A 17,125-nucleotide genomic window follows, 5' to 3' on the forward strand; every position below is an offset into this window, starting at 1 on the left:
TGAGGGTAAGGTGACCCTGGACTTTGACTTAAATTGGCCCAACACAAACGTTACGACACAATTCTCTACAAAAATCACCATTACTCTAGTGTACACTTAAGCTTGAAGCGTTAAATTCAACAGAGATGATATAATGACTGAATATCTCTGGCAAGACCTCATAATATGTCTCTGATTGGCCACTTTCTCAGGCAGTGCATACTAACTTCATGCACATGCTTCAAAAGATACACTAAGCTCTTCAAACAATGGTGCTGTTTGTTGTGGCACTGCCCTCTAGGCAATTGCCACCAGTGTTGGTGTTCTTCTTCTTCTTATTATTCCACACTGGGAGTCTATGGCAGCCCATAGAACCACTTGCAGAAAAGTTATGAAATTTGCACATTTCAGATACAGATCACACAGATAGAGGACAATCTCAACATTAAAGGGATAGTTCACCCAAAAATCAACATTCTGTTAATAATTACTCAACCTCAAGCTGTTCCAAATCTGTAAGACCTTAGTTTGTTTTCGGAACACAAATTAAGAGAGAGCTTTCTGACCCTCCATAGAAAGCAAGGGATTTACCACTGTCAAGGCACAGAAATGCAGTAAGAATATTGGAAAAACGGTCCTTGTGACATCAGTGGTTCAACTGTAATTTTATGAAGCTATGAGAATGCTTGCGAACACCCTAGCACAACGGTTCCCAATCCCATTCCTTGCGCCCCCCTGCTCTGCATTTTTGCATCTACGCAAAATTGCGCAAGATGGTTTGTCTGATTTTCATTAAAATTGTCTCACATTATCTTCAGACTGGGCTGGCAAAAAATTATGGAATTCAAGTTGATTAGTCAAACTGTTCTCAATTAACATGTGAACGAATTTGATGAAGAATGCACCATGGACTTGAGGCTATATCTCCGTAATGGTTTAGCATTTTCAAACCAAATTTGTTGTGTGTTTTGCTTATAACTTCTGAACGGTTTGGACAAAAATCACAAGACTGGTCTCTTTAGATTTGGTGTGACATTCTGAGTCTAATGAATTTTCCCATGTCAGCCATTTTGGACGTCAGGCAAATGTTGTATTTTATGAATGCATTGGTGTATTGTTATGAAACTCGATAAGTTTCCTCGGCACCATGAACTGACGGTACTCAAAAAGTTTTGGGACAGTGCCACCTTGTAGTCAAAAGTTACAATGAAATTTCCAAAAAACACTAGTAACTTTTGATTAAATTAGCTTATCGTAAAGAAACTGGTCTCAATATATTCCTTAGGTCATGCCAAGAACATAGATACCAATTTAGCCATAGTTGCCTGAACTTCCTGTCTGCCGTTTTGATTTTTTTTAAGGGGTAATCTAATGCAAAATTCACTTTAACATGTTTTTGAACATAAATGTGTGTTGGAAGTGTGTGTACACATCCACCCTATACTGATAAAAATCCACCCAGTGTTTTTTTTTTTTTTTTTTATTGCTATTTTTAAATCCCCTTTCTCAAATCAGGCTGTTTTGAGATTCCTGGCAGAATGACATAGTTCTGCACAGGCCCCTCCCATGATACTTGATTGATAAGGCCATCTTACCTTAGACCCGCCCTGAGTGAGCTGTAAGCTGTCTGCCATTGTGTTGACTCCGGTGCAGGGGAAGACAAGAATGTCTCCAATTAAGAGATTGAGGTGTTTTGTTTTTTGATTTAATAATGAACATAGCAATCATTTACTCCTGACATCTGAGCATGCAGGCCTCTACACACAGGCAAATACATGACTATACGAGTAGAATAACTTGATACATAAATGGTTATATTCACACTGATTATACTTGATTAATTCATATTTTGAATAATAAAAATCTTCCACAGCTGCTGAAGATGGAGTGGATTAACGTTACTTTCGTTTTCATTTCGTCTATGTTCGGCTAAAGGCGACTAAAGTTTACAGTCTGCTCATCACCCCAGAAGAGAGGGGCGGGGTGAGTAGAGCTCATTAGCATTTAAAGCAAAATGCAACAAAACAGCTTGCTCTAAAAGAGCTGTTTTTGACAAGGTAAAAAGGGTGTTTTTTACACTACCATTGAGAAATTTTAACCAAAGTATTGTAGCATGTTCAAAATGTTGTTGTGTTGTAGATAACAATGTGCTTAATGTTAATGTTGCACTTTATTCATTTTTGTGTTGCGAACAGTTATTGGATGTTGCGTTGGATGTGAAAAGAGGCTCCGCCCCTGTGTGTGTGTAAGGGGAAACAGAGAGAAGGAGGGGACTGAAGAGTGCCTCGCTGGTTCAAGTGCAGTTCTCTTAGAAGTCACGGTGTGTACGGCATGGGTTGTGGCCGACAACAGCCCAAATAAACACCCCTTCGTTCATCAAAACGCCTTGTCCTTGTCTGAGAACGCTACAGTATGTTATAGACTTTTCATTAAGAACCTAATGAATCATATCAAGTTGTGGAAAATGGGCATCCGATGACCCCTTTAAAGATCTTGTCTGATTTTCACCAAATTCGGCTTCAAATTCTTCTTCAGATTGTGCCGACAAAATGTTTTGGATTTCATGTTGATAGACAAAATATTTTTGTATATTGATGGCATGATGCCAAACTGCATCTCTGCAAAGCTTTGGCATACTGACATCAATCTTTGTGTCATTATCACCTCACACTGTTCAGATCACATTAATTTGATACCAACTCCATCTATTGGCCAAAAGTAATTAACCATTAATAACGAAATTAAAAATTCTAATAGCTTAGAAACAGTTTTTCCTCTGCCACCTATTGGTAAAAATTGATAAACCATTAAATCATTAATAATGATTGAATTAATGATTTTTCAGCCAGTTTAAGTAAAATCACCATAAAATATCCTTAAGACTCATTGTTGCCTTTGGTCTTATCCTCCCTGCCATGCTTGCTCCTCATTCTCTGCTGTGCTTGGCCCCTTAATTGCTGCATGCTGCTATATTTCATTTCCATTTCCACTGAAGGGAACTTGAAATTAAATACAGCAGCTAGCTATTTATTTATATTTATAACCATTATCTAGTAACAGATGGCACAAATTTTGACAAAAGTAATTTATTATGAAAAATAATAGACACGTGATATACATTTAGAATGTTGGAATTGTTCATTTTTTCTGTAAGCCTATTCATCAGCATATATGAAATACAGTTTTACAAAATTCATTTTAATAAACTTGTACTTGGTATATCACTTCATTTGGCACATAATTCATCATCCCTGTCATTATTACAAAACAATGCGTAATACTTTTCTGACTCAGTACCATAATTCAACATACAGTATGACTTCACCTTTGAGACTTCAGTTTAATTTTGCTCACTTTCTGAAAAAAGCAAACAATAAAGTTCTTAAGTAACCATGCATTTTAAATTCAACATTTCATATTGTAATCTTTTTGAGATTGAGATTTGATGATTCTAATTAAATTGTAACCCAAGCTACTGTCTTGATGCAGAGGAAATTGCTGAGAAACTGCAAACTAACGAATCTTATATAAACTTTGAATATGTCAAAGGAATAGGTGTTAATGCACATTATATTCAGACCTTTTTCAAAAAACTGATTTCCTATGACCTGCAAATAAGTTAAAATGATTTTACATCGTGTCTCATTTTTAGCATCAACCATAACAGTAAAAAAAAAAAACAAAACAAAAAAAAAAAAAAAACAGTCATATTAAAAACTTGTGAACACTCCCTGAAACCATGTCACATCAGCCACTATTTGTGCTAATTCAATGACAAATCACATTAAGAAAGTATTAAACACATATTTGATCAGAGAACATTTACATTATTTTGCACAATATTTTACCATTGCAAGTAGTTTGTTTAAAATGTTGGTATTGCCACTAAGGAAAAAAAAACTTGTCTAGCGCTGATAAGACCCCTTAAAACGGGCTTGAATCTCCTCCAGAGTCTTGCCTTTGGTCTCAGGGACAAAAATAGCAGTGAAGATGACATTGAGAGCACAGAGCCCAGAGAACATCCAGAACGTCCCTGCACTGGATATGGCATCCTAAAAAGAAACATTATTGATCCTATATTAAATCTTTTTGTTAAACCTAGAGAGTTTCTGGGGAAAATACATGACCATCAGCTCACCATGAGGTTCTGGAAGGTCTTGGTGACAATGAAGGCACAGGTCCAGTTGGTAAGCACACACAGAGCACTGCCCAATCCCCTCACTCGGGTAGGAAAAATCTCGGACATCACCAGCCAAGGAGTAGGACCCCAACCAAGAGCAAAACCTGATTAACACACATGTATGATAGTCTGCAGTCCATTTACTGACCCATTTATGCATATTTTGGAATAGTTTTAGCATGTTAATCGATATGATAATGTATTTGGTCTTGGTGGAATAAATCTGCGAAATATGCTCCTGCTATTACTGCAGAGCAAGTACTGGCTTGTTACTGCCAATAAATGCAAAGCCACGCTGCTGTGAACATGTAAGATATAGTTTACAATGAACACTGAACCAGATTATTTAAATGTTGAACATTGGATGCAGAATCAGCAGAGGCCAATCAGCTTATGTCATGCATGAAAGTTTCATGACTGAACTTGATATTTCACAAAAAAATAGGAACTGGACAAAACCTCAAGTACAGCAACATAGTGAAAACTAGACATCACTGTATATTTTGCTTTATCTTTAAGTCAGTATGCATTTCTTTATATTTGAACTAAATTTAGTTGAATAATGACTGCTAAATACTTCTTGTTCTATGGTAAGTTCCAGTGAAATACATTTCATCTAACCTGCAATGAAAAGGCCCATGCTTCCCACAGCCAGCCAGGCCAGGTCTGTAGGAGGCTGCTCTGCTAGAGAACCCTGGGCGTCTGTTAGTAGACTTGCCAGTGAGGAGTTATTATGATTCACAGTCAACTTGAAATAAACTCCAAACACTGCTTCACTAACACACATGGTGACACCTGTGAGGGGACACAAAATTAAGGACAATCCATTTTAAGTTTTTACCAAAAACAGTAGTGCAAATGGTAACACTTCACTTAAAGCCTTTATGTATAATGCGTTAAAATGATTCATAATGTGCGTTGTAATCCATTATATGTTGTCGTAAATAATTATAACCAAATTTAAAATGCATAGTGTAACAATGAATTGATAAGTGTTATAATGTTTTAATTGGGGTTAAAATTAGTCTTAAGATTGTACAATGCATTATAAGGAGCATTACAAAGCATAATTAATGCATTAAAACTACTTTTATAATGCATTATACATAAAGGCTTTAAGTAAAGTGTTACCATGCAAATATATCAGTTTATTAATGATGTTGCTACCAGACAAGATGAGGAGAATTTTTCGCCCAGCCTTGTCCATGATGGCAGCAGCAATTGCAGTGAAGACCACCTGTGTGGCTGCAACAATAACAGTGGCCACATCGCTGCTCTGTGGTGGAAAATAAAGAACATTACAATGTGCATTTAGCATAAATAAAGCTGAATGAATAAATTAAGTTCATCAACAAAACTCACTTTGAAATGGGCCTGCTCGAAGATTGTCTCTGCGTAAAACATAATGGCATTAATGCCGGTTAATTGCTGGAGAAGCATCATCATAATGCCTATGCCTAAAGGCTTAAAGACACCAGGGTCCTTTAGATCCGCCAGACTGAAGCTTTGCTCCTGTAATCAATCAAATGTCAACCCTAGTGACTTGTATACAGTTGTACACAGAATTGCTTCATCATTGAATATCCAGATCACTCAAAAATGTTATATTAGAGATTTCACATTGACTTTAACCTTGAACTGCAGCTCAACATGTAATATTAAAACTGAGACCTTTGAACTTTGAGATGTGAAATGAGAAATTTGTGATGTCTAACTTCATTTTTGTAGGCCTCTTCTATTCTAGCACACTCCCACTCTGTCGGGGCATCAGGACCCCTGAGGAAGCGCAGGGCCTCCTCTGCCTCTCTCCTTTTCCCTTGGGAGAGCAGGAATCGTGGCGTCTCCGGCATGAAGCACATACACACCAGCATTAGTGTGGGAGGGATAGAGGATGCAACTGCTAACCATCGCCAGTCCAGGAACAAACCTTAAAAAAAAAAATGCATTATTTAAAGTGATAGTTTGCCACAAAATGAATTCTGTTATCATTTACTCACCCTCATGTCATTGTATAAATACTACTATAAATTACTGGAGGTACTTTTATGGTATAGAGTATACTACTACTGATCACACAGAATGGGTCAGGTTTTTTATACTCTTCATGTAAACACAGCCCAGATAGAGCAGTGCACAATGCACGCTCTGTGTATGTTTAAGAGGGACTTTCCTGAGCTAACTTGACCTAGCCATTAATGGAAAACTGAAAGTCTTTCATAAGGATTCTCGCCAGCACAAATTAGGGAGACATTCACACAAATCTGAGCTGATTTCAAAGAACAAATGAAGTACTGGAATTCAGGGATGCATTGGAAAAGAGACAGTATACAGTACGTGTGAGATCTCACTGTAATTAAAGGTTGAAATGTGTCCTCTGATTAAACATTAACAAACATCTTATAAAGCTAACTGAGAGCAGAACAGCTCTATTTATTCTCAAAGGCACTAAAGTGTCATAACTTGTGTCACAATTCAGTCACAAGTTTAAAATGAGGGCTAATACCTGTTATATAGGCTCCCATAATGCCTATCACAACCATAAGTTGCACGCAAGAGCCCATGGTTCCCCTAACACGCTCATGAGCCGTTTCAGAGATGTAGAGCTGCAAAAATGGAGAACAAAGTCAAATGGATAACGTTCTATTGAATTACATTTGATAAAAAACGGTTCATATGATTTCAATTGTTAACTGCGGTCTGCAGTTCTACAATAACAACAATAGTTTCTGAGAGCATTTTTCCCATTTTTTTCCCCCACAGGATATTTAAAAACTTTGTAGAAAGATTATAAGTCATGAAAGGAACCAAACCAACCAACTATGAAGTGAATAACAATGACAAAATTAGATTTGAAGCAAAATAAATTTAGAAAATTGGTCAAAAGATACAAGACTGTAAAATTAACGACTGTAATGAGATGACAAACTACATTACTGCAAAGCACTGCGTATGACATAACCCAATTAAATTATGGAAAAATATAAAACTCATTCATTTAAAGGTGTTGAATATATATATAGAAACAATATATTTTAAGCTTATTGCAATATACACACACACACACACACACACACACACACACACACACACACACACACACACACACAAATATTTCAGGAGTTTAGGAGCATAAGGAGACTGTCACTGTTATGTCATCTGCTGTGCTTCATGCAAGCAGGTGGATGCTAAAGAGCCCATGATTCTGACTGTTGGAGATTTCTTTGCAGAATCGTGTTTTTACCAGGAATTTTGCTGAATAAAAAAAAATAAAAAAAATCAAATAATGCAGACTGATGGTTTCAACAAAAGCAAATACAATCTCACTGCTCACAGAAGGTCTAAAGGTTTAGAATTTATTGTTAAAAATCAATTCCCCTTATAGAGAAAAAGAATGGGATTTTTACTTCCGGCAATACACTGGTAATACTTACAGGTACAACAAGAGAAGTCACTCCACTGGCCAGACCAGTGAGCACTCTGCCCACATATAACATCCAGTGGTTCTGAGCAGCGATAATGATGGTAAACCCACAGATGAAGGGTAATGCACAAAACATAAGGCTCAATTTTCGTCCAATCTTCTCGACAATCCATCCTCCAAGGAGACCCCCAAGAGCTGCACCAATGGTCACCACGGACTACAAGACAGAAAATCATAATGTTGTTCCTTTGACATCAGCATCTTTGCTAAACTTTTTATACACAGACAACTAGATTTGGATTTTGGTATTTAAAAATCCTCCAACTCAGACACTGATGACATTGTAAGTTCTGAGGAACTAAAAATTCTAAGCATTTTCCTGAAGAAAAAAACAAAACAAAAACAGGATTCAAAGCGTTCACATACCCCAAACCAGGAAGCTTCCTCTGTGCTGAGCTGCAGTCTTGGGTCTTGGATTTTGCTGAGTTCAGGTATGGCAGGAGAGCTGTAACCCAGGACAAACCCAAAACTCAGGGGTCCCAGAACTGCTGCGAATGTAGCAATGTACAGCTTCCCATTCTTAACTTTACTGTCGAGCAAAAGTAGTTACACACAGATCAGCTATGGATATGGTTACCATTCTTGTTTAACAGGTTTCCATGAGTACAGGAACACTGTACTGTATGTTAAGTCATTGTCAACTCATTCTTCGTTGACTTTAAACAAATCACGGAGTGAATAACATTTTCAGTGCCAATAATATGTGATTACACAACTAACAAATAACGTTAGTCCCATAGTTTTTTTTTTTTTTTTTTGTGGATATACACAATGTTCTTTGAAGCACCATGGAGGAGCATGTAAATACATTATAAGTTGCATAAAAGTGAGCATAAAGTCAGACTCACTCCAGATAGGAGTCCTGCTCTGATCTGTCCTCGTCTGTGTGCTCATCGTTGACCAGCAGTGGTCTGGTCTCCTCACAATCATCCATAGTGTCTCCTCTCGCAAACGGTGATCAAATTATCAAGCACTTCACAGATAAGCGCCACCGACAAACTGTGCAGTTATGTCATACATTACAACTGACAAAACATACACAAGTTCAGCCAGCGAAGTATCACAGGATTTGTTTTTCAGCATCCCGAGGAAAATCGCTTCATACACTTAACCGGTGTTGTCAGCTGACAGTAACACACACACCTGCTGACCAATCGTTGCGATTTCAAACTAAAAGTCCGTTATTATTTCTTTGTGCTTGCGTACAAGAATGCACACAAAATATGTATTGCCTATTTTTAAAAAACATTTTATCTAACACTGTGTTTTTAAAATCATTTTATAAAATTGTTACTTTGCTCTAAAAAGTTACTAAATGTTTTCAAAAGTGCTTTTAGTTTCAGGGTCTGCATTGTTTGTTGATTTGTTTTGGTTGTGGGAAATAATTTTCTTTAAGTGTTTTTATAAACTTAAACTTGTACTTATGCAACTCTGTTGTCAATATGAATCCACCTGTTTGCTGTGCCGAGGTCTGTATATTACATGTGTGCAACGTGTGTGTGTGTGTGTGAGTGAGTGAGAGAGAGAGAGAGAGAGAGAGAGAGAGAGAGAGAGAGAGAGAGAGAGAGAGAGAGAGAGAGAGAGAGAGTCATACAGAGATTAGATGAAATAGTTTAGTACATTTTCATGCAGTTGAAAATGTCCATGTGTTCCTAGGAGTAAGAATCATTTCTAGTCATGTCATTCAAGCGAGCAGAACTAGGAAATAATATGTATTCCAATATATTAATTTATTTATACAAAAATCTGTATTTCAAATTTTCCAGAAAAAGAAACTGGATATTGGGAGCGCATGATAAAAGAAAAGAAGGAGAAACAGTAAGTGAACAGATGTTTAATAAACAATACTACAGAGTCTAACTGAGAAGCATATTTACACATGTGCACATGTGTCTAGTTATGAAGCAGGTGCTGGTGCCATGTCACAGTCTCACTTTGACAAGGCTGTGTCATGTTTCTCAAAGGCCATTCTACTCCAGCCGCATCAGGTGGAGGTCAGTTTAAGGTCAGGCTATGGATTGTATATGTACTCCATTATTATTTGGCTCTAAATATTAATCTGATTTTATATTCTCCCCACCTGCAGACTGAGTTTTGTGTCCAGCGAGCAGAAGCATATCTTCAGCTGTGTGACTTCCAATCTGCAGCACTAGATGACAAACACGCCTGCCTTGATCCCCAAACTGAGGCCTACCCTCAACAACTTGCCTTCATCTATCACCTGCAGGTACAATTCATTTATTCACAGATGACAGAAATCAGATTATGAGCTTTAAAATTACAGTCTATGTGTCGCCTTTGCTGTTTGTGTTTTGAAATGTATCCATTCATTAATACATTTATAAAACAGTAAGTTTGCAGACAAAATGTCATTAGAATTATTGACTGTTGTTGTTTTTTCTTTATTTTTGCCCTTTTGATCTTTACCTAATGGCCATTTTATTAGTATTTATTTGCATAGTTTAAATGCACAATTTTCTCTGCAATAAAATGTGCATGAATTTATCACATATGGTCCTCTGCTGTTATTTATTGTTAATGACCACATATTTGTGTAAATTCTAACTGACCTTATAGGGCCAGTGTTGTTTTGATTTAGGGAAGTTTCTGGAGGCTCTAGAGTCTTTCACAAAAGCTGCAGAACTCTAACCCTCCTTTCAGCCATATCCCATCAGAAGGTCAGTGCAGACTGTACCAGATATTTAAGTGCCCTTCAAAGAGATTTGAAGTCTACATGTGTCTGAACCACTAGCTAAACTAACATCATGCATAAAATACCACTGGGTGGCGCTACTTGCTCTCTTTTTTTATTTTTATTTCCATTGTATGTGCAGGATTGAATTTAAGGCAACATATTATTGACATAACTCCGAAGTTATTACAGAATAAAAGCTAACTCAAAATGGATTTGGACAATCAAGCCACATTTTAAAATGTGTATGTTTAAAGTAGCATTTATTTTTTTAAGAAATATAATTTCAAATATAGCTCAGTATCACTCACACTTTTCATGAAAAATAATTTAAGAATTTAATTAAAGAACTACATTATTGAAATACACACACACACACACACACACACACACACACACACACACACACACACACACACACACACACACACACACACACACATATATATATATATATTATTAAAAATTAACAAAAAACATATTTAGACACCCAAGCACATTCTATAAATAGTCCAAATTAGCGCCGGGTGATTAACAATATCATATATTCAGATCATGATTAAAATGTTTGTGGATAACTATGACACAAATCTGAAAAAGGCTGAAAAGTCAGGTTGCAGTAAACTGCGTAAATGTCTAAACAGGGTAAAAATAACCCTCAACAGTCTTAAACTGTTAAAAGATATTGGCTAGAAAAGTGCAGTTAGTCATTTAGTTATGTTGCTCATGACACTTGGTTTAATATTTTGGATCCAATGCAATACAATACAGGCATTTTTAAGTGTGACGTAGGCCTAAGTGTTAAAAAGTGTCCAAAAAAAGTTTTGGGCTACCGTGAATACCATGAGATCATAATTTTCCATAATTTTTGTATATTCATAGTTTGGCATGTCTGTCCGCTCTTGGCTGTTACTCTGACTGTCTTCGGTTGGTCAATAATTGGCTGGAGACGGACGGCCAGTCAGCAGACCTCTTCACTCTAAGAGCTCGCCTTCACCACCAGCTCAATCAGGTCAGACCATCATTCACAGCCTTCAGAAAAACATTTCCTTACAAGTGACTGTAATAAACAGGTAAGAGGGCTGCGTGTCTCCTCAGATGACTTTGTGCTATCTTGACTTGAGGTCAGGCTGAAACCGTGCTGTCCAGAGGCACAGGCACTGCTGAAGAGGCTGAAGGAAGCAGCGGATGATTCCCATCAGGCATCTGTTGATAAGGTATTGAAGGGAGAGCTTTCAGATGCACTGGGGAAAATAAACACCATACAAACATACAATGATTTTGCCATTCAGTGCTTCTCCTGGAATCTGTACAGTGAAGCCATCATGCTGCTGAACAAGACCATAGAGAAACAGAGAGACGCAAGTGAGCTGTTCATCAACAGAGGAGGTGTGGACTGAGAAATAAAGAGGTGAATGTGTGTTGGGCTAAAAGTGGCATAAAGATGGTGATATTTCTCTGAAAAATAATCAGAGTTCATTGAATTCGAAATTCTTAAATGGCTTGGTTTTTTCACATCACTCAAAATTATACAGAGAAAATCTGAAGAAAAGTAGGTTTAAACTATGTGGTTAAGTATGAAGTTTTAAACATATTTCTTTACCTTGTGCCTCTTGATATTATTTTAGAAATGTGTTTTGTTCCAGGAACTACCAGGAAGCAGCAGACAAGTTTTCTGTTGCTATAAGGTACAACCCTGGTGAAGTTAATTACTATGAGAATCGAGCCAAAGCTTATAGCAAAGTGGCCAAAATGGAGGAGGCCAGGATGGATGCCATCAGAGTCCTTATCTTGGAGCCCACCAATGATCAGGCAAGTCTCTCTGTGTTACATTTCCAAACTATGGTAAATGCTCCTAATCAAATATGGATAAAATGTCCAAGATTAAGGTTTTAAAACTTGTTTATGATGCCAAAAACCCACCATGTGAGGAAAAATGGCTATAAATTGTTATGTACAGACCCATTTATAAATATTATAATTACAAAAAAGTGTAATCAGAAAATGATTAATGATTAAAATAATGACTTTAAGAATAGCAAGTGTATAAAACTTTATTTAGTTGTTTTAGATGGAAAAAAGGCCATCTTTAAATGCAGTTTATCATTCCTAAATCTCATTTTAGGTGTTGCCTTTGCTGTCAAGTCTGCTCCCAGGATGCTCCTTGACAGATATTATGTCCTGTGCCACTGCACACTCAGTCAAAACCCAGCTGACAGCAAAGATTCAGGCTTTCAAACTAGCAGTCTCCAACGTGTCAAGGTTTGTGAGCATGCGGATGAATAAACTCACTGTGGTTTAGTTTGATTGAAGAGATGCCTGGGTTCTCTTATCTTCAGAAGGTTTTATGCTAGATTGTGTGAATGTAGGTTTATTGCTAGGAATCAGCTTTAAGAGCTGATTTTATATGTAGTTCATTTTAAGTTTTAAGAGCTCCATTCCTTCTGCTAGGATTGGCAGGATGGCCCTTGCCAAGGAGGAGAGTCAGTCACAAACATCCTCACAGAAGTTACAGGCTGACGATGGTTCAGAGCAGATGATGAAGCCATGCATCACTTCAAGAGAGGTGCAATGCAAGCTAGTCAAGAGAAAACAACAGGTAGACATGTGCCAGATCTACACATAAAATTGTTTGCTATTGGTGTTTTAAATACTGACCAATACAGTGATAGAGAGCCACATTACAACCCCATCTCATGAAAGTGCATATAAAAACCATGAGTTTCTTTTTCTATTTGGGGTGTGTGTGATATTATATGCATGCCAAACACGTGCATATCATATGCACGCCAAAGTCATTGAAGACATGAGACATGATCATTGAAATTTTTGGAATCAGTAATATATTTTTGTTTTTATTTCCCAAGGTAGTGTTTAGCAGTTTAAAACTGATAATACAAATTATTAATATTTGAAATGACTGTTGTATATTTTAATCTTTAACCGTAAAGGCAAAGCCCCATTTTTCCAGTCTTCTTAGAAAAGCTATTACCTCATCCGGAAGAAATTATTTAAAAGTGCTAATTTAGTACTACAGAAAAAAAATTTTTTAAATAAACTTAGCACAGTTTGAAATGGCTTCACTTCTTGAAAGTGCGGGATTATTCTCTACTGAAGTTCAAATTTGGTTTAAAAATGGGCAAAAAATATTTTCCATATAAACTTACCTTGTTTATATTACATTCAAAACTAATTTTTCAAACAACAACTTTCAGTCCAATGTAAAAATGTGTGGAATAAATAACAAATTATTTGCTCCAGTTATATTTCTTTCATTTTTTATGATTTCATTCCCAGTTAAATGTGTGTGTTTTCTCGGAAAGGCTAAATCTTTTAACTTGTGACATGAATCTCTTCTGTTTATGGTGTCAGTTGAATCAAGCTGTGAAAAGAGCCCTGCAGCAGAGGCAGCCCCTGCACTATGATGGGCCCCGTCTGGCCCTTCTCCACCCCGTATGTGAAGAGCCTAGCACTCGGGAATGGCCGTATGTGTGGCGGCTTTGGGCTCAGTTGTTGAAGGCTCACTGGTATGAATTAGTCTCAGCGATTCTGGTGACTGGTTAATCTGTAATTCCCTTAATACTTTGGGTTTTAGACTTAAAGGGATATTTCAAACAGGAACATTTTGTCATCATTTAGTCACTTTCTGAACCTGTATGGCTTTCTTTCTTCTGTGGAAAAACAAACAAAGACATTTTGAAGAACACTGGAGTTCAAACATGGGAGACTGAACATAAAAAAAAATTCAAATTTAAAAAAAAAGAGTTTTGCATAAAGTTTTGAAATGAGATGAATATATGAATTATGGATTATATTTCTTTGAAGGTTAGAGATGGTTTTGGCATTATATTTGATTGAGTCAATTCCTTGCTTTAATGCTGTGGGAGTTGTTTTGTTCATAGCAGCTGTTGCTGCTCAGAGGTCCTCAGCAGCTGGGGAAACAGCTGAGAAAGTGAGCGAGAAAAGAGAACAGTATAAAAACACCACTGGCAGCTGATCCCAGACTTTTATCACAGACGTTTACACTCCCTTGCTAATAGTGAAACACATGTTTTCAGCCCCTAGAGGAGACAGCCTGAGATTTTTTGGCATTGCAACAATGGAACAATCAGACGTCATTTTCTGACATTTATTGTCCTTGTGCAAAAAGAAAACATACATGAAATAAAGCCTTTAATTTCTGTAACTGACCATTCAGTCCAGTCTACGGTTATGTAGACTGCGAAGAAGGCATTCGCTCAGCTGTGTGGTGATTTATAATCTTCACTTGACTTACAGCTTATCTTTGTTGACGATTTGAAGTAACACTCAGTTATTATCATCACATTAGATCTTAATCATTTTAGACGCCTTATTGATTTTAACACGGATTAAAATGAGGCTGTGAGGGATAGACTTACAGTCTTGACAATGGCACGCAGTGTATAAAAGTCCTAGATCCATTTCATTTTTGCCAGCTCACAGCTTTTAAAACTGTTTAATGGAGTTTTTGTCTACTGACAGCTTTAACTGTAAATCAAGGGGAAAAAAATAAAAAATACATAAATGTACAAAAGTCATGTACTGTATTTCAGCCTACATTTCAGTTTAGTGTACAACCAGAACACATGGTGTGGCGTTTTGTGTCCCAAAACACATTGGAAATGTCTGACTTGACCTGACATTTCCAGTGTGACACATGAACCAGAAGTGTTGTTACCCACAATAACTTGTCCTTCTTAAAAGAACCCCAAAATTTACATTTGCTGAAAATGTACTCGACCTCTGGCCAACAAAGATGTAGTTGAGTTTGTTTCTTCATCTGAACAGACTTAAAGAAATTAAGCTCTTCATCACTTGCTCAGCAGTGGATCCTCTGCAGTGAATGGGTGCCGTCAGAATGACAGTCCAAAGTAATTCACACAACTCGTCCTTAAATTAATGTCTTGTGAAGCAAAAAGCTGCATGTTTGTAAGAAACAAATCCATCATGGCCTGATGGTGAGTACATTTTTGTTTTTGGGTGAACCATTCCTTTTACTGCCTAGATTTAGACATTTTTACACAAAATTAGACTAGATGATGTTGACTGCACTACACAAGCAACTTTGAAATATACATCATAGCATAATGCATACCGTTTCACATGCTTTTTTTTTTAAAACAATAAGTATTTGAATCAGTATGCTTTTGAAAATTTTTGTATAAATTGTGCATTAAACAGTATGCTAGTATTTCATGTCAAACTTAACCTAGGTTGAAGGTGGTTAAGACAGTTATTCATTTTCAACTCTTATCAAGCATATCTAAAACCAGCTATTTAAGATGTTTGGGTTGACTTAAAAAATCAGGCGGGTGTTTTAGAACAGAGGTAGTTTTTTCTTGAAGAAGTTTACATGCTGTTACATGCAACAATACAAGTTTAGGATTGTCACATGGTGTTTTGTTTATTTGTCATCATTTGTATGCATAAAGCAGATGAGCTCATGTTTGTCTCCAGGGCACTGCGAGGCCTCATGCCTCCAGAGGGCAGGTCTGATGTGTATACAACTCATTTTCATGATGTTAGTTTTATGAAACCTTTGTGCTTCAGTAGTGTAGGTTTCATTCTTTCTCTAAACAATGAAACATTTGAACCTATCAATATTGCATGAACATATATTGTGATGTCTTGATGACTAAGACGTGTTTGCATGCTTGCGTATGTGCTTTGTCACATTATTGGGTTTGCTGGAAATAAATGTGTGTGTGTGTGTGTGTGTGTGTGAACAAAATAGACTATGTTTGTCAAGAGTATCATATTTGTTTCAGTGCATATATTCATATTTTTAGCATGAAGCTCATTTAGGAATTAACATATAATTATCATTAGCTTTTTATTCACTTCATCTATATGTCCATAATGGCAAGTACAGGAAGGTTCTAGTTTTTAAGAAGTGCACTAAGTTTGACATTTGACACCAAAGAACATGTCTGAGGAAGAAGGAAGTTGATCTTCTTGTTTTATATAAATTACATCAAAAACAAAAAAGAGGCTGAGAAGTGGAAGAGGGCTGTGGCAGACGGGTTTTCATGCTGCCAGCCAGCAGTCTAGGTACGTTTGCTTTCGAATGAACCTCACGGTGGTGGGGCTTGGTGGAGTTTCCTCAGACAGTGTGTGTGTGTGTGTGTGTGGGGGGAGACCACAAACAAAGTGGTTTTAAACAGACAGTGGTCAAAGACGCCCAAAAGTGCTTCACACTGGTGTAATAAAAGCGTAAGGTTACACTTTTTAGCAGATTAGGACAGACAGCCAGGAGAGTCACGAGTTGCCAGCTTCCCCCCCAGACAAAAACACCTTTCTCTGGGCACAGGAGCTGGCGGCCTGGCCTCTAGTCAAAGAAGTCTTTGCAGACCAAAATTTCATTCACGTTTGCTGGGAGACTGTTTTGTCTAAAACAGTGGTTCCCAAAGTGGGGGTCGCGACCCCCCGGGGGGTCGTGGGACCCCGGCGCAGGGGTCGCGAGATGATTTCTATAAAAAAAGTGGAAAAAATATATAGGCGCTATATATTTTTGTTGCAATTAATTTAAGCCTTTCGCACGTACGATCACACCGGTGTGATCAGTCTAGGCTGGTCCCTGGAGTGTACGATCACACCGGTCAGTGCATGACGTGAAATTCAAATGTGCTCTCGCACGTTGGCTGGCGCTGAGCCAGAGACAGGCGCGCTCAGAGCTGTCATCACAACTTTTCAGTGTTTTCAACCACATAATGTTTATTTTAGGTTTCAGACATATAAGTACTAAAAAAAAACAATACATTTATGAGTTTGT

General features: G+C 37.3%; 2 protein-coding genes and 1 long non-coding RNA gene across 3 annotated transcripts in view; 2 read left to right on the forward strand and 1 right to left on the reverse strand.

The window, feature by feature from the left end:
• Positions 1-3,049: 3,049 nt before the first annotated feature.
• LOC109062877 (solute carrier family 2, facilitated glucose transporter member 8-like) lies at positions 3,050-8,805 on the reverse strand. The gene is made up of 10 exons (XM_042724725.1): positions 8,489-8,805; positions 8,007-8,169; positions 7,591-7,797; positions 6,663-6,762; positions 5,875-6,086; positions 5,522-5,671; positions 5,327-5,435; positions 4,781-4,954; positions 4,118-4,263; positions 3,050-4,031 (listed from the first exon to the last, which is right to left on the reverse strand). Exons 1-10 carry the CDS (start codon positions 8,572-8,574, stop codon positions 3,885-3,887), a joined length of 1,494 nt encoding a protein of 497 aa, XP_042580659.1. The 5' UTR covers positions 8,575-8,805; the 3' UTR covers positions 3,050-3,884.
• Positions 8,806-11,113: 2,308 nt separating this feature from the next.
• LOC122137372 lies at positions 11,114-11,737 on the forward strand. Its single transcript, XR_006154803.1, has 3 exons — positions 11,114-11,344; positions 11,431-11,549; positions 11,625-11,737. It is a non-coding gene; the product is annotated as an uncharacterized LOC122137372 (long non-coding RNA).
• Positions 11,738-12,455: 718 nt separating this feature from the next.
• Positions 12,456-17,125, forward strand: part of LOC109054039 (ADAMTS-like protein 2) — a 29,873-nt gene continuing 25,203 nt past the window's right edge. The window contains exons 1-2 of the mRNA XM_042724726.1: positions 12,456-12,594; positions 12,784-12,931. The gene's annotated coding sequence lies outside the window, so the exon portion shown is untranslated. The remainder of the gene's footprint in view (positions 12,595-12,783; positions 12,932-17,125) is intronic.

The sequence above is a fragment of the Cyprinus carpio genome, chromosome B5 (genome assembly GCF_018340385.1).
Source record: "Cyprinus carpio isolate SPL01 chromosome B5, ASM1834038v1, whole genome shotgun sequence".
In the NCBI taxonomy this organism is placed as follows: Eukaryota; Metazoa; Chordata; class Actinopteri; order Cypriniformes; family Cyprinidae; genus Cyprinus; species Cyprinus carpio.

Bases quoted from the DNA above. Each gene is read 5' to 3' on its own strand.
- LOC109062877 (XM_042724725.1), bottom strand. From the start codon at position 8,574: ATGGATGATTGTGAGGAGACCAGACCACTGCTGGTCAACGATGAGCAC. The intron at 5,672-5,874 runs GTTAGACATCAC...GATTGATTACAG, and splicing joins AAGAGGCCTACAAAAATGAA to GAGCAAAGCTTCAGTCTGGC. The intron at 5,436-5,521 runs GTGAGTTTTGTT...TTTCCACCACAG, and splicing joins TCGAGCAGGCCCATTTCAAA to AGCAGCGATGTGGCCACTGT.